Source organism: Maniola hyperantus, chromosome 5 (assembly GCF_902806685.2).
Source record: "Maniola hyperantus chromosome 5, iAphHyp1.2, whole genome shotgun sequence".
NCBI classification, from domain to species: Eukaryota; Metazoa; Arthropoda; class Insecta; order Lepidoptera; family Nymphalidae; genus Maniola; species Maniola hyperantus.
Window position 1 is genome coordinate 7,715,489 of NC_048540.1, and position 23,809 is coordinate 7,739,297.

The 23,809-nt window shown below is 36.9% G+C and overlaps 2 protein-coding genes and 1 pseudogene across 2 annotated transcripts in view; 1 reads left to right on the plus strand and 2 right to left on the minus strand.

Moving 5' to 3' along the window:
- Nucleotides 1-18,137, plus strand: part of Syn (synapsin) — a 111,385-nt gene extending 93,248 nt beyond the window's left edge. Inside the window, exons 8-13 of the mRNA XM_034968897.2 lie at nucleotides 7,026-7,118; nucleotides 8,551-8,663; nucleotides 9,975-10,071; nucleotides 11,694-11,861; nucleotides 12,065-12,284; nucleotides 13,238-18,137. Of these exons, the coding sequence (XP_034824788.2) occupies nucleotides 7,026-7,118; nucleotides 8,551-8,663; nucleotides 9,975-10,071; nucleotides 11,694-11,861; nucleotides 12,065-12,284; nucleotides 13,238-13,443 (897 nt within the window). The 3' untranslated portion in view covers nucleotides 13,444-18,137. The remainder of the gene's footprint in view (nucleotides 1-7,025; nucleotides 7,119-8,550; nucleotides 8,664-9,974; nucleotides 10,072-11,693; nucleotides 11,862-12,064; nucleotides 12,285-13,237) is intronic.
- Nucleotides 10,262-11,056, minus strand: LOC138402377 (uncharacterized; annotated as a pseudogene).
- Nucleotides 18,138-19,587: 1,450 nt separating the features above from the next.
- Nucleotides 19,588-22,933, minus strand: LOC117982268 (piercer of microtubule wall 1 protein). The gene is made up of 3 exons (XM_034968595.2): nucleotides 22,696-22,933; nucleotides 21,220-21,306; nucleotides 19,588-19,725 (listed from the first exon to the last, which is right to left on the minus strand). Exons 1-3 carry the CDS (start codon nucleotides 22,853-22,855, stop codon nucleotides 19,601-19,603), a joined length of 372 nt encoding a protein of 123 aa, XP_034824486.1. The 5' UTR covers nucleotides 22,856-22,933; the 3' UTR covers nucleotides 19,588-19,600.
- Nucleotides 22,934-23,809: the final 876 nt, after the last annotated feature.

The window sequence follows — 23,809 nt, forward strand, 5'->3', positions numbered from 1 at the left end:
CGAGCTAGATCTCATGATAACTCCACACGTACCAAGGAGAAACCCAAGAAAAACCGACAGATTAAAATACAAAAGCCTGCTGACACATCAGATAGGCGTAAATAAACCACAAGACATCGATGATATCGCCAACATCGAAGAAAACGTAAATAAACTAACGAAATATATTAAGACAAGCTATGAACAAGCTTGTCCCCTAAAGAAAAACAACATAAAGCAACCATCGAAAAACAACTGGTGGGGTCCTGATCTGGAAAGAATGAGGAAAAAACTCAGACATCTTTTCAACAGAGCCAAAAACACCAAGCAAGAACAAGATTGGGACAACTATAAGGAAGCCCAATACCAATACAATAAACGCGTCAGGGAAAAGGAAAAAGCTTCCTGGCATAAGTTCTGCACAAGCATAGAATCAAACGATACTGCTGCTCGCATACGCAAGATTCTAGCAAACGACAACACCCGCACACTCGGCTCACTGAGGAAAGCGGACGGAACATACACCAAGGACGACAAAGAGATAAGCGAAACGCTCATCGAAACACACTTCCCTGGCTGTAGAATAGTAGATTCAACAGACTGGGGAAGCACCCTTGGTCACCATCCAATAGAAGAGGATTGGGACTTTGCCAACAACATAGTCACGCGAGATAGAATCAGCTGGGCTATCGACACCTTCCACCCTTTCAAAACAGGAGGGACCGACACCATTTTCCCAGCACTTTTACAATGGGGAAAACTTCAACTGACACCATGGCTGGAAATAATATACAAGGCCTGCATAGCATACAAATACATACCAATGGCCTGGAGAGAAGTGAAAGTGGTCTTCCTACCAAAACCTGGAAGGAGTGACTACACATTGCCGAAGTCCTTCAGACCAATCAGCCTTACATCTTTCCTACTAAAAACGCTCGAAAGACTTGTCGACAGGTCCCTCAGGGACAGAACCTTAAAACATCTACCTTTACACTCACATCAACACGCTTACAGTACGGGCAAATCAACAGAAACCGCACTTCATTCTGTTGTTACCAAAATCGAACATGACCTCGAAAACAAATTATCGACACTAGGCGTGTTCATAGACATTGAAGGAGCCTTTGATAAAACAACTTTCGATAGCATAGACAAAGCCTTGAGAAGATACAAGGCGTCAAAAACCATACGCAGCTGGATAAGAGCTTTACTAGAACAGAGAATCATACAACTAGACATCAACGGAGTCACAAAAGGCATAGTGGCGAGAGGCTGTCCTCAAGGAGGTGTCCTGTCACCAATACTATGGAACCTTGTAGTTGACGACCTGATAACCAAACTAAACAAAAGTGGGTTCTATACCATTGGTTATGCAGATGATCTCACCATCCTAATCAGTGGCAAGCTAGAAAACACATTATACGAAGTCATGCAACGAGCTTTGCGCTTAATAGAAAGATGGTGCAATGAAAACGAACTTACAGTAAATCCGAAGAAAACAGAGATGATACTGTTTACCAACAAAAGGAAAATTGAACTAACCAAACCACCAACTTTGTTTAACACAAGCCTTGAACTGTCCGCAGAGGTAAAATATCTCGGTGTGACACTGGACAGCAAACTCAGCTGGAAAAGGCATACAGAAGATAAAACCAAAAATCACTAGCAATACTAAACCAATGCAAACGCATGCTAGGGAAAAAATGGGGGCTAAAACCAAAGATAATGAAATGGTTATACCTATCGGTAGTAAGATGTTCACTAACATATGCTGCACTTGTATGGTGGCCAAGAACTCTCCTTACTACCGCCCAGCAAGAACTACAGAAATTTCAACGACAAGCATGCCTCGCCATTACCGGCTGCATGAGTACCACACCAACAGCAGCGTTAGAAGTCATATTGGGCATTCCGCCCCTACACATACACATCAAAGAAGAAGCAACACTCGCAGCCCTGAGACTGAAAACCTCAGGGCATTGGAAAGAACAAAACACAATGCACACTAAAATTCTAGGGCAAAGCATAAACAAAGAACCACGTTTGCAGTGGAAATGCGACAGAACCGAAAAACAACACATACTAGACAAAAACTACAAGATAAACTCAGAGAAGAACTTAGATCCGAAGCCAGCACAAGACACAATAGAAGTGTACACCGACGGATCCAAAACGAAAACGGGCACAGGAGCTGGAGCCTACTGCCAAGAACTAAACATGAGAATAAGTCACGCACTCGGTAAGGACAACTCTGTCTTCCAAGCAGAGTGTGTGGGCATTATGACCGCGGCTATAGCCGTGGCCAATCGACAGGTAACAAACTTTAAAATTAACATTAACTCTGATAGCCAAGCTGCTCTTAAAGCCTTGGCTAGATTCTCGACGACCTCACAACTTATACAAGACTGCCACAAGACTCTGGAAACACTCGCCATGTCAAACGACATCACCCTAAGGTGGGTCAAAGGACATGATGGAGACCAGGGAAACGAGGCGGCCGACGCACTAGCACGAAAGGCTACGACATTGAAGGTGATGGGGCCAGAATCTATTGTTCCCATACCCTTCAGTGAGTATAAAACCTGGTTGCATGAACTAACACAAAAAGAGCATTCCCAACTATGGGCGAACACAACTGACTGCAGGCAAGCCAAAGAGGCTTTCCCCAACATAGACAAACGGCAAACTAACAAACTACTCCGCCTGGACAGAGGTAAACTTAGAAAGGTGGTGGGACTCATAACAGGGCATAGCCCACTAAACAAACACCTTTTCGTTATAGGTGTCACCGACAGTCCTTTGTGCAGGGCATGCATGGAGGTCGACGAAACACCGACGCACGTGGTCCTAGAGTGCACGGGCGTAGCAGAACAACGCGAACGCCATTTGGGTTCCCCGACCTCATTCCATGAAGCCCTCGGCAACCTGGGCGGTCTACTCGGCTTCTGGAGTGAGCTTGGATGGCTGGAGTGAAGACTTCAGCGGGGAGGGGCAATGCACGCACAACAGACGGAAACGTTTAAGTGCGGAAACCAGCCCAGAGCGAAGAAGAAGAAGAAGAAGTGTCAAAGAAAAGTTGTCTTAAGGATTAACGTCAACTTTTAAACTTATCGCTGCCTCTTTTGTATTTGCTCGGTTCGCATGATTTTTTACTTTTGAATAAGAATACCTACACAGTACACAGTATGTCTGTCATGGCGAGAACATAAAGACAAGCGTCTCTCCATAATGTCAATGTAATTATTTCCGCTTAACTTCATAATCCTAGAATAAACATTTTTCTCGTGCGGTTATTTGATCCGTGCAAAAATTATCACTTGACGGTACGATGAGATTAGCTAACTTATTATATTTTATACACCAGCAAGAAGAATGTTGTTGTTTTTCCTTAGTCATCCTGGATAGTTATGAGTAGTGCACATTGCACAGGCAAAAAGAATAATACCTTCCACTTTTTAGTCCGAGATAGGTTCTTGTAATGCCTCGTACATATTCTCGAGAATGTTATTGTTTAATCTTGCACACTCGCACTCCAAGGCATAAAAATGTCTATTTTCAACGCTGCATATTATTATGCCAGAGTGTTTTCGCATTTTCTAATAACTTCTCTATGTGTAAGTAGGTAAGTAGACATAGCTCTCAGTAGTTTTCACTTTTCACTTCATAAGCAATGCGATTTAAATATCTTTATGTTGCATTGTTTAGATAACTCTGCCTAAATTACTGGTTGATTGTATTCAATATAAAAGTTAAAATTTGTTCGAAAAATTATTTTCTAGGTATTAAACTAAGCCGAGCAAGGAGACGCAGCGCAGTAGAAAATTTTGTCACCTGTGAATGTCGTAATATTTCTTCAAGATTTATTTTGATCTGTTGTGGCGCTACTAAAACCCATAACGCAAAATAAGAAGATATTAATTTGATAGGTTTTTCATCTTACATCATTGCACAGTGAAGCGCCATTGCAGTAAACCAAAAGATATCACCAAATTTTATGTTTGATTTATCGATCATTAAGTATCTCGATTTAGCCTATGATAGATTTTTCTATTGAATAAGCGCCAATATCCACTAACCTTCTGACAAATGGACGTAAACGATTTCTGTTGAAATGATTGTTATGACTAGTTCGAATCCGTTTAGTCATAGGAACTTACGATAAGCTATACCACATACGTACACGGGAGAAAAGGCTAGATCTGTTAAAATGGTTGCAGTAATAACTAGCATACAATAGGTATGTAATCGGTCAACTTCACGAACTTATAAAATAAAATATTTAAGTTTCTGCGTGGTTTAAAATTTGCCATGACTTGTATAAGCTCTTAAGAAAGTTAAGTATGAAATAACAATTTTGAAACAAAATTTAAATACTTAACAATAATTTGAAAATACACAAGGAAATAGATAATTATGAAAATCAATTTTGGTATCAAGCGTCAATTTTGTACTATAATAAATAGATAGGTACATAATTTTGTATAGACATGCCGGTCTATCATTTACATACCTAATCATTCATCACCATCATCTTAATCATCATTGTTACTTAGTAAAACATAAAAGATTTTTAGCTCTTTTTTGATTTCCTTGGTGGGGAGGTTAATTCGGGCTGTAACTTTACGTGACATACTTACTTATATTGGCTAATGTAGCTTACCACTGTAGGCCAAAATGTCACTGTAAAATATTGCAGAAGGCCTTGTTGATATCTTAAACGTTGTACAAAAAGGATCTCGGAAGAAGATATCGAATGACACTGACTCAGGCTGTTATATTTTGTGAATCATGTGATGCGAGATGTCCGTAAAATAAATAATTTTCATTTTAAAATAACTCTGGAAAGCTTTGCCTTGTGGATACGGCAAAGCTGTAATAGCATTAAAGCCTCATCTAATATTGTATGTACCGATGTATATTATTATTAGGTACATACATGTACCTATAGGTAGGTACCTTCCTACCTATCTGTTTTGTAATTTTCATAGCTGCTATGAAAAATATTTAAATTGATAAAATTCTTAATAAATTTATTCGTTTAATTTTACAATTGTCATATAACCTGCATAAGTATTTCTAAAATATAATATTAATAGATTTCAAAATACTGAATGTTTACTAACATTTCAATGCGTAATATGAACAAGAACAAAATCCATAGTAATCCTATAAGGATTAGTATCAACAACCAAACTTTCACATTTGTAAAAGGTAGATTAAGTATGTATTAGGATTCTTAATAATATCTAAAATAATGACAAAGTTTGGATGTTTGGATGTTTCTTATTCCTTCACGCCACAATGATTGTTTTTTTTTTTTTTTTTTGTCGTAAAGTACTGACCTGCCCCCCAATTGTGTAAGAATAACCATTTCATGGCTATCGCAATCGTCAAGAATTCTGCCCTTTGATTGTCTGTGAAAAAATGTAAACAGCGAATCAACCAATCAAAGGGCAGAATTTCTTGACGATTGCGATAGCCATGAAATGGTTATTCTTACACAATTGGGGGGCTGACACCAGAACTTTACTACCATTACAATCTAGCCTATGAGAGAGGCTAATAAGCAATATTATGTTAACCTAAACTTATAAACTAATGATTGAACTGATTTAGTAAAGGAATAAAATAACTCAAGGAATAAATAACTTTTTGCTCCGGAAAATCAAAAATATTCCGCTGGATTTAAAAAAAACCTATAAGTATCCATTATCCACTTGGACGAAATCGCGGATACTTACCTTATATTATAAATGTGAAATTAGTGTATCGGTGTCTGTCTCTTACCTTTTCACGGCCTATCCGATTAACTAACTGATTTTGACGAAATTGGTAACTATAGCTACAGAGTTGCATATACTGGAGACGGATATAGGCTTCTTTTTATCCCGAAAAATCTAATATTTTCTCTGGCGACTATAAACCTAAATTCACGCGGAAGTCGCGAGCATAATTTAGTTCTACAAATAACAAACGTAAACCTATGATTGGGTACAATACTTAATTGCTCACACAATAATCTAGGTAGGTATATTATTAGAAGTTTGCCGTCCTATTATTATTCATCATGAAGTAATTGCTTATAATAGTAACTTCAGTGGGTTATTGTTATTTATTATGGTGTTTGATGAATATTTAACAACTTCTATATTTTTTGAGATACTTACAGATTTTATAATAAGGCATATTTTTTAAAATAAAGTTTTTTATTTGGACGATTGGAGGTATGGCAAAACTTTTTAATTCTCCGAGGCACGGGAGTGGCGTCTACAGTAACACCGCCAACTTCCCAACTGCAACATCATCGACATCTTACCTAAAGCCTATCTTAACGCATCGACATCCTACCTTAGGTTTAGACCTAAAATTTCCTTGATAAAAAAAAACTGGTCGAATAATCAAAGAGTTCTCACAGGATTTTTAAAAATCGAAGCTACGTGGACAAATTCGCAGGCATCATCTACTCGTAGTAATTACATAAATAAAAATACTTTTAAAGAGTTACAGTGAAAAAGTTACACTTATTTTAAACTATATGGCGATGCCCACGATTTCGTCCGTGTGAATATAATTTTTTTTTAATCCGGTGGGAACTTTTTGACTTTCCGGAATAAATCTAAATATATAAAAGGAAAAGGTGACTGACTGACTGACTCGACTGATATAGCAACGCACAGCTCAAACTACTGGACGGATCGGGCTAAAATTTGGCATGCAGATAGCTATTATGACGTAGGCATCCGCTAAGAAAGGATTTTTGAAAATTCATCCCCTAAGGGGATGAAATAGGGGTTTGAAATTTATGTAGTCCACGCAGACGAAGTCGCGAGCACAAGCTAGTGTAGTCTATGTCCGTTTCTGGGATGTAAGTTAACTCTGTAGGTGACTTTCGTCAAAATTGCTTATACGGTTGGGCCGTGAAAAGCTAGCGGATAAACAGACACAGTTTCGCACTTATAATATTTAAGCAAATGGATTATTAATAATTTTGAATTTTATAGTAGTACAATTGCAATACGTAATAAGGCAAATTTGTTTGTTAACAGGTAATGGCGCCGAAGTTCCCTGTAGTGATCAAGATCGGCCACGCTCACAGCGGCGTGGCCAAGGTGAAAGTGGACTCTTTGGCCGACTTCCAGGTAACGTTGCAGTTGTATTAGGCTCACCAAGTCCGCGGGATTTCAAGAAACTCTAATTTTTTATCTGGTTTAGACTATAAGGCCGACTGCACTTGAATGCGTTTTCGTACGAATTTGACTCGTACGAATACGAACTCGTATTATGGAAGTTTGCAGACTCGGTGCAAGATCTTGCTTATATACGTGGTGCTATTTGTAATCCAAGCTGACAGGTTCGAAAATAGTGCTATCCTTATCATAATGGCCTCTACGGTAAAGGATAGCATTACATTCGGTCCTGACGATTTGGTTTAGAAAATGTGTAAAACCAAATTAGCGCATCAATCACATAAAAGTGAAAAATAGTTGGGAGTATTATAATACTCCTAGCTCTCCATTTCCTCCAGAGGTACCTCTACGAAAACATTTTCAGTCCTATGATTTTTCAGTGAAAATTTAAGAAATATGTCCTTTAAAAGGAGATCTTGAAATTGGTAAACGTATTCAAACGTATATCTACAGTATAAAACTATAAACACATTATCTGCAGTTTCAGTTGTACTGCACAATGGACTGATAATATTAGCATGATCGCTTTGTTTCAACGAGATTAGATAGTAACGAAAATACATAAATGGAAGTTGCTCTTAATAACAACTAGATGATGCCCGCGACTTCGGCCGCGTGGATTTGGGTTTTTAAAAATCCCTTGGGAACTCTTTGATTTTCCGGGATGAAAAGTAGCCTATCCGTAGTAGCTTGTTCCCGGGGGCCGGTCGCCGAGGTATCTATGTATCAAATTTCGTAAAAACATTTAACTAAACGGATGATTCTTTAAAAATCCCGTGGAATCACCAAGATCTAGAAATGCAATTCCTTACAGCGCCAGGGTTGAGGAGTTCGGTCCTCGAGTTCAACAATAGTCTTTACTTGGTAGTTACCTCCAATATCAATTTATAACCGACAGTTTCTAAATCCCGTAAGTTTTGGTGGTCAGGTCCTCTGCAGCATCAGGATTGAGGAGTTGGAATCCAATTTTTTTATAGGACTATGTCACTAAGTTTCTCTATCGTTTAAAAAAAATACGCAAATTGGTTCTGAAATGTGGAGATTTCGGTGTACATAGATAGCAAAACACAACTCCTCCTTTTTTGAAGGTTGGTTAAAAAGTAGCTTATGTTACTCGTTGGTTAAGTAGGTAGGGACTAGTAGACTTGCCTCAGCTTCATTAGGTACATACGTATTAGCTTTTGCCCCTGAATTCTCCCGCGTGCATTTAGGAATAAATCCCGGACGAACCCTGTGTTTTCCATGGTTTAAAGCCGTGCTTCGTCCATCTTCTAGGCCAAGTCATCTGTGCTGAATTTTATCAAGATGGGTTCAGCCTTTCAATCATAGTCACATATTTTACAATATTAGTATGGATATTCAGTTTATTAAACTTTTGTTTTAGGATATTGCAGGGGTAGTAGCTATGCTGGGAACGTATAGTACTGTAGAGCCATTCATCGATGCTAAGTACGACATTCACATCCAAAGAATTGGTACCAACTACAAAGCCTTTATGTGAGTATTAAAACAAAGTTTTTTATTAAAATTTAAAATTTAAGTACAGTTTAGTTTAAGTAATTTTTTCCCCCCTATTCTGTACCTATTCATGCTATCCATATTATCTTTATGATTCAAAAGCACTTGTAAAAGTTTACTTGAATAAAAATATACCCTATTCTATTCTATGTTTACCTATCAAATTATGCTATAGGTACTTACCTACTTACCTAAAAGTAACTCATTTAAAAAAATTAAGTCAATTAAACAGAAATATAATCTTACTAAAAGTAAGATTATAAATCCATGTACTACCTATAATAATATGGTATAGCGTATATTTTTTATAGTATTTTATTTTTGTGCTATAAATCAAATCGCCTGACTAAAATTTGCAATTTGTGTTGTGGTAAAGCATATTAACTACATGTTTCACGCAGGCACTGCACGCGACACCAATCTGAACCGATTTTTCTTTTTCCTCTATTCTTTTATCAAAGAAATTGGGCGTGTTAACATAATGATATTCATGAATTGTGTTGGCAGGAAAAACTTAGGGAAAACCGTCTGTATTTTATTAAAGACTAGTTGACCCGCCCAGGCTTCGCAAGGACGGCTTTACCTATTCCATAGAATAATCAAACAAGAATATTATAAAATTCCTTAGGAAATGTTTTGCATGGTAATGAAACCCGTATTAAGTTGCATTGAAAAGTAGATACCTACCAACTTTTTAACCAGAGTCGAACTTGTTACTGTTAGCGAAGAAATTAAGATATATGTGCCTATAGGTATGATTAAAAGTCTTTTTTTAATAAGCCCTAATCGCCATTGATTTGCTGTACCCGCTAAGGAATTCCGTCTTCCATTAATTAATCCATTATCTCCGAAACTATTCATTAGGTCATCACTTTACTGAGATTATACCTGACAGTATAACATTTCTAAAGAAAAATAATTGTTAAGATTTGAGGAAATATTATTGAGGAGGTAATATCGACCAAACTTTTCATCCCGAATGCTGAACGAACTCTATTTTTTCAGAATAAAAACTTTTCCTTATTATGTTCAACCGATGTAGGTATTAAACTTTTTATAAAAACGTGTCAAGTTGCGTTCAAATCCGTTCATTGATTTAGCGTGACCGTGTACAGACAGACTTACAAAATTTAAAAATAAATACTGTTTCAGGGTGAATCGATAACTGAAATAAAGTCATTTTGACTGCCGTCGTAACCGAAAAACAGTTTTAGCAAAGATGATATGGATTTACTTAATTTTTCGTATTTCTTTCAGCCTTATTAAAAAACTGTATTTATGATATTTTAGGCGTAAATCTATATCCGGAAATTGGAAAACTAATCAAGGCTCCGCTATGTTAGAAGCTATTGGCATGAACGATAGATACAAGATGTGGATCGATGAGGTAAGTTACAGTCAACACTCTCATCCGGTCAAAACTACTTTTAACTGGAAAAAAACAGTCAAAAGTACTTTTAATAATAATAATAATAATAATAATAATCATCTCTATTTCAGATATTACATCCATTTTGTTAGTAATAAAATTAATTGCTAATGACTATGTTAGTAAGTAGGTTGTTTCATGCGTACTTTTATTTATCTAGGAATCTACCAATCATGAGACACTGAGAGTGCATGTGCAAACCAACCCAGTGTCTCATAAATGGATTATCTAGTTTTTCAGATAAGGTTTTCAGAATACCGTTGGAACTACCTCGGATTCTGCTCATCACTGAAGCTGCTCTTTTTCTCATGATTGCCTAAAAATCGTCAGTATGAGCCTCCGCAAACATCAGCGATGCACTGCAGAACCTCGGCAGCCCCATCAGCACCCTGAATCCATTATTGTATTGGACACGCAAGTCGTTGTAGGCCCTCTGCGTATATGTCACCCACAGGTTGCACGTGTAGAAAGTTTGGCAATATGCCTTAAAGAGAGTTATTTTTACTTGTTTGTTGCAACGTGCGAACCTACGGGCTACCATATTGCATCGGACCGCCATTGCCCTGCGCTCCCTCTCTATGTCCTTTATATCAGACATATCCTCTGTAACAATATGCCCTAGATATTTAAACTCTGCGACTCTTTTCAGGGGGACTCCGTTAAGAGTCACAGGAGGGATATCATCGGGCGAGTTACCTTTACTCTTAAAAACTAATAACTCACTCTTTTTCACATTATATATAAGTCCATGTGACTCAGCATACGACTCACAATTCTTGATCAACGTTCTAAGTGCGCTAATTGATGGACTCAGCAGAACCATATCGTCTGCATAACTTAAGTTATTAACCATAGTACCATCAATACTTTTGACTATAGAAGTTGGTAAAAAATAGTTTTGGCTGTTTCGATCAAAGTTCTTCACTGGAATAAAATAAATCATCATTAAGTTTAATGAATAATGCTATAAAATTAGGTCAAGTGTGGCCCAGAACAACATCGGAGCACCGCCGTGACTCCGAACGCAGTTTTCTCGGTAGGACTATAAGTAGGTACCCCTAGAGACTAGAGTGTTTTTGTGAAGCGCAAAGCGAGAATTCTGGCTAAGCCCATTTATAAACATTTTAGGGGTAGGACAGATAAGGCTATGTGGAGCCAGGAGGCCAGATTTAAAATTTTGTTTTGGTCGTTGTTCTTTAATTAAAACTAGTTTTGGCTCATTTTTTCAGTTAAAAATTGTTTCGACCATATAAGAACAGTTACTTGGATCAACAATGTCTGACTAGCAGAATCGACTGATAGATCGACTACTTATCTTGCGCGCAGCAAAATAAGTAGTCCGATCTGAAGTTGCAAGGTGGTTTGCATAGGTCACAGATAATTAAATCCTCAATTATCTGTGACCTCAAATTACTCAAGTCCGGCAGAGATCTATTTTTGCACAATGCGCAGTCATACGCTTCGTGTTCAGATTGGACTACTTATTTTGCGCGCAAGACACACGATGTCGCAACTAAGCCACACCAGCCTCACAATCTTATAATGATCAATTTAACTATGAACAACCTGGTTTATTTTAGGTGAGCGAGATATTCGGAGGCCTAGAAGTGTGTGCGCTTGAACTGGTGGTGGGCAAGGACGGTCGAGAGCACATCATCGAGCTCAACGACTCCGCCACGACGTTCATGGGCGATACGCAAGAGGAGGACCGACGCCATCTTGCGGAACTTGTCTTCCAACGTATGCAGGTAAATAATGTTCACTCAACTTTGGGAAAAGCTGGAAGAAATATCTATTGTTGAATAGGCGCAGGCGTTAGGTACCTCAATGAGGCAAGAATATTTAAGGGACGTATTTTCTGCTAAATGGTTACTGTAGATACCTATTTAAATTCTAAATCCCTTCAATGAAAGAGGAAAAGTAGAGTTTTAATAGAGTTTTTTTTTTTCAGTCCGTTTGCCGACCTGGGTTAACAAAGACTACTTCCCGAAGCTCAGTGGCGGGTAGCGGCGCAGCGTCCCCCGAAGAACGCTCAATTGCTTCAGGACCTCCCAGTGTACCACCACCCGTGCCACTCGCTACGGCTGCCAGCATCGACCGACCACTGCCGCCCATCCCGGCTGAACCTTTACAACCACCGCCACCACCATTAGCTCGCCGTGACTCGCAAGGTATCCCACTAGCGAGGCTTCACCTACACTGACATATATAATCACTATTTATAGCTGAAGGAAACAAGTTGACTCTTTCATCCTGTAAAGTTGTTAAAATTGAGTGTAGTAAAATTGTAGTATCGATTGCGTTCACAGCCTTCATTTACTTCAACCGTATCCAATATTTTGGGCATTTCTCGTTAAATGTATCTCTATATATAAAAATGAATCGTGAAATGTGTTGCTGATCGCAAATCTCGAGAACAGTTGAACCGATTTCGCTAATTCTTTTTTTATAATATTCCTTGAAGTACGGGGATGGTTCTTACGGAGAGATTTAAAATAAAAACCTGAAAAAGAATCGACTGTTTGGCGGTACGAAGTTCACCGGGGCAGCTAGTTATTTCATAAATTTGCTGCCTGCTCAGGAGCGTCAGCTTTGTACAAGAAGTGCGTAAGTTGGCGCATATACTGCACAGCCTAAAAGTTTTTAAACAAAGCGTTTTCATCATATTATATTTTGAATTTCGTTATTCTTGAATCATCAACATCAACCCGTCGCTGGCTCTCTACTAAAAATGGGTCTCCTCTTAGAATGAGAAGGGGTTGGTCATACCACCATGCTGGTCAAGTGCGGATTGGCAGCTTCCACACACATTTGAGTTATGGAGAACTCGCAGGCATGCAGATTTTCTCATGATGTTTTCCTTCGCCGTTAACTCCGACACATTACTCCAAAAAGTTAGAAGTGTGTGCCCTGGACCGAGCTCCAGACCCCTACTTTAGGAGGCCGACGTCTTAACCACTAAGCCGCTTTCTTATTCTTGAGGAAGTATAACGAATTTTAGAAATTAACACGCAACAAATCACAAAATATACAAAGGGTCTGAAATGTCTATAAATTCAAAATTTCCAAAAAATTTACTTAGATATAAGTTATATTTCTATCTGAAACCTTTTTTCATAAACAGCATCGCAATCATCGACTGTGTCATCGGCATCAGCTGCGCCCAGTACGGCCAGCACCTCGGCACCCGCCGCCGCGCCCTCCGCCGCCAGCACGGCTCGCAGCGGCTTCGCGCGGCAAGGCTCGCTCAGCGCTACTCTCACCGAGGACGCAGAGGACACCATGAAGAACCTCCGCAAAACCTTCGCGGGAATCTTTGGAGACATGTAACCCGATCCCAATATCGAAAACCAACCTTAAGAGGGGTTTATTCGTAGTGCGCTCCAAACATACGGACTTTAGCTCTCACTGTAATACTAACCAATTAACCTCAATGAAATTTTGTAGATACATTCTAGGAACTATATTTATGTCTGTGGTTTTCCAGATTTCGTTAAAATACTCATTTTTTAAAGTTATGTAAAAGTTTACACACAAAATATGTTTAAGCTCGCCTAACTTTAAAACCAGTTATTTTTACGGAAATCTGGTAAACCACAGGTATATATATTAGTTTCTAGAGCACGTCTACAAAATAACATCGATTCTTACTGGTTAATATTCAAATGAGAACCAAACTCCGTTTGTATGGACTGAGTGACGGCAAGACCAGCACCATTAACACCTTTGAGGACCACATCTTTACGATGTTTGTTGTGAACAGTCGATAGGAATCTAGTTCTGAGTCAGATAAAGTAGTTCTTCTATTTTGTTAACAACTGAAGCCCTACCTGTTATTATCATCGCACAGATAATATTCAAGAAATATGGAAAGAATATCGACTGTGAACACTGTCTGTGTGTGAACACTGTACATTAGAATTTTTCTACCTTATATCTTAGTTTTCACTTTAGACTATTTATTTTCTCCCTCCGCAGCGTTAAAGTTCACGAATCACGATAGCTATAATGCATACAAAATGAATTTTCACTCGCTATTTTAACTTTATGTGTCAAGTGTCAAAGATACGATTTTAGTCCTTATTTTAAAGATGAACCGTAGTTTTGACATGACAATTGACACACATAGAGTTAAAATGGCGCGTGTGTTCTCATTTTGTACGGACTATCTAACTTGGAACAAAAATTTGAAAAAGCACGCATACAACGAGGCTTTACCTACACTGGCAGGCGTTTATAATAGTCCGTACAAAATGACTCCTCATGCGCCATTTTAATTCTACGGGTCAACTGTCATGTCAAAAGTACGGTTCACCTTTAAAATAAGGACTAACATCGTACTTTTGACACAAAGTTAAAATGTCGCATGAGGTGTTAAATTTTACAGGTTATACAACTATCTCTACGTGATCTCTACGCTGAAGGAAACAAGTATTTGTACTTCGTTCTGTAAAGTTGTCAAAATTGAGATAGTACCTACCGGTAGCCAGTTCACAGTCGATAGCAGTCAAATCATACCTAAATAATAAAATCAACAGTGAAGAAATCATAAACAGGGATACGAATGATCCATGGGTTTTGCGAATAAAAGAGGTTGGTGGTCTTATTCTGATAAGACTCCATTCAAAATAACAATGCGTAATGTAGGAAATTGATGTAAGCCTGGTCTTATCTGACTTACAGCCGTGCCCCACTGGGCTTATCTTTGGTTGTCGTGACAGCATGCTTACAGAAGGTAACTTGAACATAATGTACCTTTGTATTCGATATCTTATACAATAGGTAACATTCAACATCGTATCTGTATGAAATTGTTTTAGCTTTATTCTTAATATCAAAGTTGTTACAAAATATTTTGGTTGTGTTTGACTATAAATCTCTAAATTATTCAATGTGTGCCGCCGTAAGTGTTTACTTTGTGTTATAATACTAAGATATAAAAATACAAAAAATAATTTTATAACGAAGACATCGAAAAGCAAAATCACTATTGGCATAAGACACTGAACGCTGCATTGTCCAAAATCAAGAGACCAATGGGGATGGCGATCCGCGATATAAACTTCAGGTAGAACTTGTAATTCCCATCACATCATAAAGTACTTTATCGCTAGTAATTTTCGGATAGATCGTCGTTTAAAATTTATTTACCAATAGGTACTTTATGTTTACACAAATTAACAAAAACCAGTTTAGATGTTACATAGAATAGAATTACAAAAAAAAAACAACAGAATGTGTATGCATAGTCTTAATGTAATATAACGATAGATTTTTTACAATAAGTTTAATAAAGTACGAATCAACTGAGCTATATTGTGATCGAATCCGTTCGAAGCGTGGCGCGTATTATTAGCGTCTCGTCTAACACTAGAATTATAGAAACCTTCCACTGTAGCAAACTTTTATCTAATTTTTATGTAATATTTTCTTCTACATTGCAAATTATTAATTTCATACTGCCAATTTTCTGTCTTGCATCATTTAAGCTGCTATGGCTTTTTAATTCTTCTATGGGTAGATAATATTTACTACAAATCAGCAGCTCTCCGGGAACTTAAATCTTTATTTGTTAGAATATACAGACTTGCTTGCTATAATAAGAAATCTTAACTCTCAGAAATTAAAACTTAATAAATAAATAGGTAGGTATACTTCCATATTTAAAAACCATTATTTTCAATCGATCAAAAAATATTTATTCTACCAATATTATGAAATCGAAATATTTATCTTGTTACTCCTTTTCACTTCCTTTTAAACTGCGATAATGTTAACCGAAGCCTAAATCTCCCTTTATCGAACTCTTTATAGACTCAAAAATGTTGAAACCTGATTCTGAATTATCTTGTACGCTGATTCTCTAACTAACATCCTGAACATTCAGGTCTTAAATTAGAAATATATTTAATAGAGGGATTATTATTTTACCTTCATTCTTTCCAGCTTCGTGATGCTTAATCGCAAGTAAAAGGAGAGTATGAGGAAAGACCTAAAAATATGGATTCCTGGTGTGGTTGTTGGAAACGGGGGTTGGGCCGTTGAAGCAATGCTATTTAAGACAATATTGTTGAATGCAAAAAATATTCCACATTTTATATATCTTATTACTAGTTGTATCTCGTAGTTATAAGATTAGTATTGTTGTATTTGAGTGTTCCTCACGCAATGTCTTTGTATCTGTCATGCTTAGTCATTTTCAAAACGTTCATGCATTGTTTTATCAATAACGTAACCTTTAATATTATTTAGATATTGTGGCTAATTCGGTTGTACACAATCTCTAAACTAAACTAAAATGGCACGTCTAAATCTATTGCTATTCCTTTCATAATGTTGCTTGCGGAAAAGGATAGCACTGGATTTAGACCTGTTAATTTAGTTTAGTTTAGATATTGTGTACAAGAGAATCGGCCCCATTATCATTTCGTAATTTAGTTTTAAAGTCTTATTTATTATTAGTTTTTAAGAAAAATTTAACTTTACGAACTTGCAAAGTTCTTTTGGAGTAAAAACTTGACTGTGTAAATTCATATCAAGATCAAATCTCTATAATCAAATTCTTGTGAATGGGGCTTTTTCTACTACTTACCTATTCTCAACCTCAAAAGTAAACTTCGTAATTAGTACTAACCATTGATTAATTATTTAAACATACAATAACTATTATATAATTATAAGTAGAACTATTTGATTAAATTTTATTTTGATGGCGTGCATTGTGCAGACAGAAATATTATTGTCATATTAGTGTGTACTATGCCTTATTATTTTCATCACTTGTTACTGTTTTTGACTACAACGAAAATTATATGAACTATAATATATATACGATGCTGAGTACCGATAAAGGAAACACCCACAAAAGATAGCTACTTAATGATAGTTAACTGAAGATTTTTTATTACTTATTATAAGCCATGTCAGCAAGCAAATCTAAATAATCATCTTATAGGTAGATGTCTTGTACTACTGAGGCCTTGGCATTGTAATGTACATCCTAAACTAAATATTGTTAGATTATATTTATACATGCACATTGTAGCTAATTTTTGACACGGTACCTTTAGCTATTATTAATAAGTGTCTATGAAATGCGCAATTAGATGACTAATAGCATAATAAATATAATAATATCTAAAACGCGGTACCTTAAACATGATTGTAATGTCGTTGAATTTTGTAAGGAGTCGATAATATTAATTTTATATTAGACTGTTCTGCGTTTATAAATAATAAGGTAAATAATATAAACACTAAAATATAAAGCTGTTGTTATTGTTGCTAAACAAGTTATACATTGTGTACCTACTCATATGGAAAATGATCAAGATTTGCTGCGATAAAATTTAAATATACCGCTATGATTGTGAAGTATATCTGAATAATAATATTAATTTATCGCAGCGATCTTCAGTTAGATTAAAGAGACATGGTTTGTCACTTTTTGGTTTTAGCACTGTATTAGCTAATTATATGTTTTTATATATCTAATGCTATGAGAAAAAATAAGCTAGATGAGTGAATATTATACTAATTATGAAATAACTGTATTGGATTGCACCGATCTATTTAAAAGAGTTGGCTCGACCATTACAAAAGTCTTGGAAATGGAAATATTAATGAAATATTGTGTAGATTTATTGCTTAATGTGGTTGGTTGTATGAATGTTGCGACACTGTGAAATTGGGCACGAAACATACTGTCGCTGTAGTGATGAAAAGTGATGTGAAAAACTAGATCGCAGTCTGAATTCAGTTTTTAAAATACGGCCTTGTTTAGTTTCACCTGTTACTATTTTTTCTTAAAACATATTAAGCATTATCATTATTATCTACCTATGTATAATGATTACTGATTTTCGAAATACAGCAATAAAATTTAGTCTGATAACAAAGTCCAACAAAAAATACGTGGCATCCATGTCTTAGATACGAAAGTAATAATGTAATGGAATTTGAATGCATGTTAATCTAATAATAAATATATATTAAATAAATACCTCTTTTGGTAAGTCAGTAATTATGAGCGTTTTAATCATTTTGCTCCTCCATTCGCTCTTCACAGAAAACCTGAATCAGATTCATCATGATCTTTCATATGTCTAACTATTCCCAGAGCTGGAGATTGCCTCTCTTTTACTATCATCTTTACCACAAAGAACTAACGCCATTATGCCACGTACCTATATAGTTTTAGTGGAATAATAGTGAATTCGATAAGCTTACCTACTTAACATTTTAAGTTATTAGGTCAATAGATTTGCTATTTTTACTGAAAATGAAAATCGAAAATACCTTCCAAGTTCCATTGGGTATCATCATTAATCAACCCATTACCGGCTCACTGCAGAGCACGGGTTTCCTCTCAGAGTGAGAAGGGTTTGACCATAGTCTACCACCACGCTGGCCATGTGCGGATTGGTAGACTTCACACACCTTTGAGAACATTATGGAGAACTCTCAGACATGCAGGCGCCTCACAATGTTTTCCTTCATCGTTAAAGCAAGTGATATTTTTTAATTACTTAAAGAACCCCCGACCTCCGCAACCACCTTTTAAAGGCGGACGTCCTAACCACTAGGCTATCACAGTTTAATATCAGAATCAGATTACTAATAAGGAAAACCAATTGTGTAATTTTTTCGTGGAAGTTTCTTATTATGCCTCCGACTAAATGGTGATTACAATATTTTCAACGTTATTTACAAAAACATACACTACACTAAGAATAAACAAACACCGAACCGAGCGCTACACTAATATCACTATTCACTACCCAGTACCCATAAATGCGAAAGTGTGTTTGTATGTTTAAATTGATGAATATACCTACCTACATAGAAAATAAAGACAATATTTTAATAGTTTTCAAAAATTTCCTAAGTATTCTCTATTAGGTAAATGATGCCCGCGACTTAGTCCACGTGGATTAGGTACAATTAGGTTTTTAAAAATCATGAGAGAACTCTTTGATTTTCCGGCATAAGAAGTAGTCATGTCCATCTGGCTACTTCGCGCTCATTCTGTACCAAATTTCGTCAAAATCGGTTAAACGGATGATCCGTCAAAAGCTAGCAGAAGACAAATAGATAGACAGACACACTTTCTTATTTATAATATTAGTATAGAAGTATGGATTAATAAAATTGTATATTATTTACCGGTTTTTGATTTAGTTATAGTACGCGACAGGTCGACATGGCAGTCGGGGTATGAGGATGAGGGACTCTCCGCATACCCTCATGGCACCCGCGCTAACCATGTGCGGGCGCTGCATGGTGACGTGCGGGTGTGCGGAGTGTCCCCCCGCCTCATACCCTAATTGCTATCTCGACCTGTCGCGGACTATAGGCACATGTTGAAAAGCCATAAACTATAGGTTTATGTATATAAATAATATTATCTCAAATTAAAATGTTATTTATTAAAAAGCCTTTAAAATTGAAATGTTTACGAATCATGGTTACGTAAGACGAGGGTGGGTCAGCCATAACCGACGGGGTCCATGCCGGTATTGAGGCTGTAGTTGCGGTACATCCCGGCGGCGGCGAGCTGGCTCGTGAACTTTTGCCCAGCGGGGAAGAACACGGATGATACCGAATAGTAACCTGAACAAATTTTTGGATGTTACTAATCTATTTATACCTACATATACCCAATGATTTGGTAGACTGCGGATTGGTAGACAATCCGCACATGGCCAGCGTAGACTATGGCCAAAACCCTTCTCACTCTGAGAGGAGACCCGTGCTCTGTAGTGAGCCGGTAATGGGTTGATTAATGATGATACCCAATGGAACTTGGAAGGTATTTTCGATTTTCATTTTCAGTAAAAATAGCAAATCTATTGACCTAATAACTTAAAATGTTAAGTAGGTAAGCTTATCGAATTCACTATTATTCCACTAAAACTATATAGGTACGTGGCATAATGGCGTTAGTTCTTTGTGGTAAAGATGATAGTAAAAGAGAGGCAATCTCCAGCTCTGGGAATAGTTAGACATATATTTTTGTACATAATTTCAAACTACGAAATAAAACATTAAATCGCATAGAAAATAATTTAATGAAATCCTTTAACAGCTCTTAACATCAACATAAACTTATAAACTTGTACAAAACAAAAATCATCAGCAACTACATATTTAACCTAGGTATGTCAGTTAATAATATCTAACAAGAAAATTAACATTCCTACTTAGAAACTTTAAGTTAAGTTTTGTTTACGCACAAAATCAATTTTGTAATATTATATCATTTATACCTACTTCCTCCTTTAACGGCTTATGTAAGTAGAGGTACTTAAAACCTACAGCAAGCATCAAGACTAAGGCTAAGGTGTTGGAACTGGAATTTATTGATAAGATTTATAATTGATAACACCATTAACTATATTTATCAGTTTACTGTATTTATCGTCAGGTCCATAACTAGTCCTGGATCCTCGTGGATCATCAAGAGTTGGAACTCGAAGTTCACATTATGTCTAGTAAGTAGTCTATTGTCATGGGAGTGAGATATGTGAGCGTATAGTTACATACGGAATAACGATTGAAAATAAACAAAAGTAAAGCCAAATAAAACTATTTAAAATTAAAACTCTATTTTCTTAACATAAACAAAAGTACAAATTAAAAGTACCTATTATTGTAATTAATTAAAATCGTGCTTATTTCTAGATAAAAAAACCTTATGATTGCGGGAGCGGGTCCAAGGCGGTATTGAGCGAATAGTTGCGGTACATTCCAGCGCTCGCCAGGTAATTCGAGAAATGCTGATTCTTGGGGAAAAACACTGTCGGGACCGAGTGATAGCCTATAAAATATTTACACGAATACTGTTTAGTTTGAAACATATTCAGTCAACCCATACGGATTGACTGAATTAATTGTAGTAATATCAATAATTAAAATTTCATAATTTTAATGTAGTTTTTACATCCTTCGGCACTCCGAGCTCTATTTACATTTCAATATTGGTCAACGTGCCTAAAAAAGTTCATTATAGTTAGGTTATTCTGTTTCACAAGCTGAAGGAACAAACATAATGCCCGATTATATAATGCTAAAAAAAGTAAGATAAATGTTTAAAACATGGGTTACCTGGTGGATACCACCCATACTCGCTTGCCGAGGTTCTGTAAAATGGATGCTGTTTGTTGGTCTGACATCCATACCCGTTAAACCAATCTGCAAAAATATTTTCATATCTTTTACATCTATCATCATCATCATAATCATCATCATTATGATCAAGCAATCACCGGCCCACTACTGAGCACGGATCTCGTCTCAGAATCACGTCACGCTGGCCTAGTTCGAATTGGGCCAGAGCGTGGCGTGATTCTGAATTATATGAGTCGAACTCGCATTTGAAAGGTTTTTTGTTTTTACTAGCATTCTTTACCGGTTGGTTGAATTAAAACGATCATTGCTCTCGAATTTTAAGTCAATTGGTACCTACGTGCCACCCGCATATTACATACCCATTACCCTTATAAATGTGGGCAGTAAACCAGGATCAATGACACCATTTACATGGTAAATTACGTTGTAGAATCCTTTATTATATTCTATCCTACTTACATCTATAGTCCGCGTTAGTATATACAAACCTAACTTGAAACTAATCTACCGAAATAGGACGGACTCAACGCAACGAATCTTTCAATAACCTACTAAAAAAATCGGCCAAGTGCGAGTCGCGCACCGCAAGTCAGACTCGTGCATCGAGGGTTCCGTACTCACTACTCGGGTATTGTTTCGACATTTTGCATGATAAATCAAAAACTATTATGCATAAAAATAAATAAAAATCTTCATGATTCTAGGTCAACGGGAAGTACCCAATAGGTTATCTTGACAGACACGACAGGCAGACAACGAAGTGATCCTATAAGGGTACCTTTTTCCCTTTTGTGGTACGGAACCCTAAAAACTTCAAAAGTCTGCCAATCCGCGCATGACCAGCATGGTAGACTATGGCCACTTCTCACTCTGAGAGAAAACCCGTGCTCTGTAGTGAGCCGGTGATGAGTTGATCATCATGATGAGGTACATTAAGGTGTGCAGTGCACAATATCATAAGACTGGACTCCTCGCCATCCACCATAATTCGCAAATCGCACATCGCCGTGTACCTACATCCGTGTTGTAGATACACCATTGCATTTTTGGATTGTTTTCATACTTCAATAGAACGATTGTAGGTAAATGTATGTTTTTAGTACTTTAACAGACTGTGTAGTTTTTGCATACTGTAGGTGACACAGTGACGTTATCAGTATATAAGTAGATCTCATGTTAATAACATGAGGCCAGTGCTAGCGCGCACCACGGTAAATTTCCGTACGTTTTTTTCCGCAAAATCTGTAAACTATACAACTACGAGTAAGTACATAGAAGCGCGTGCACTTCGGAATAAAATTCATTCCGCAATTCAAAACGGATTTTAAAACGCACCGCAACTCGCCGCACCAGTGCGTGCGCTCTCTACCGATATGATATATTATGGTGCACAAGTAGCATTTAATTATAACAGAGACGTTCCGATTTCTGTACTATTAAATAGATACTTACGAGGGTGCTCAAATCTCTTCGGTAGATTACAAGTAGTAAGAAAATCAGAGGTCTTAGGTTCGGGTTTCTTGATTTCTTGCTGAAAACTTGCCCTATCGACACAGGTTGCAGAACAAAAGCCAGGTTGTTGCTCTTGACTTGGCTGTTTATCCTCACTCATGATTAGAAATAATAAAAAAACTACAAAGCATAAAATACGAGCTCAAAAACGTTCTATTGCTGATAATAAATTGGTGAGTTGATATTATAATTGCTTCCATGGTAACATGTCTCATACTCTAAAAACTCTTTGATGTTTGTTTCCATGGTAACAAACATCAAAGAGTATATAATCCTGAGATATAATCACTACGTTTACAAATAGTAGTTCCAACGACGGACGCAACGGTTCCAAATAACATTGTACAAAGGGCAAAAGGAGTTTTAAATTAAAGATTATTTCGCGCTCGCTTCGCTTGCGCTTTTGTTCTGAATTAGTTGTTTCCTGTCCGCAACTTTGTCTGCATAGATTTAAGTTATCAAGAGTCAGAACTTTTGAAAACCTAAGGAACTCTTTGAATTACCCCGATAAAAAGCCTACCTATCAGCTACCAGCTAAATTAAAATTCATAAATAAACAGCGCACTAGAGCTACTAAAAAGTACGAATTATATCTAAAGAACAACTTGCACTGTGTCGAGAAATAGGTATGTAATTATCAGGGGGCATGGCCATCTGCATGCCAAACATTCCGATCCATCCAGGTCCAGTAGTTTAAGCTGTGACCTGACAGGGACCTGTCGCGGTCTATACATAGGTTGATAACTAATAAATAACAAAGTAAAATATTTGCAATAATTTATGTAGGTAGTTTAATAGCCTATTTTTCAACCATTATTACATAGAAGTACCTACTTACTTGGTTTTTAATTTTATTTTTCTCTTTTTCACTAGTTTCGAACTTGGCTCTCTGTGTACGTTTTGATTTAGCTCACTTGGTATACCTACATTCAAATGAATATATTAAGCCTTATCGGCGATATCAGGACGAACAAATGAGTGGGTGACTCTGACTATCGGGCGTCCCCGCTGCCTCTACATAATATATCGAGCAGTACTCCACAGCAATCCCTGA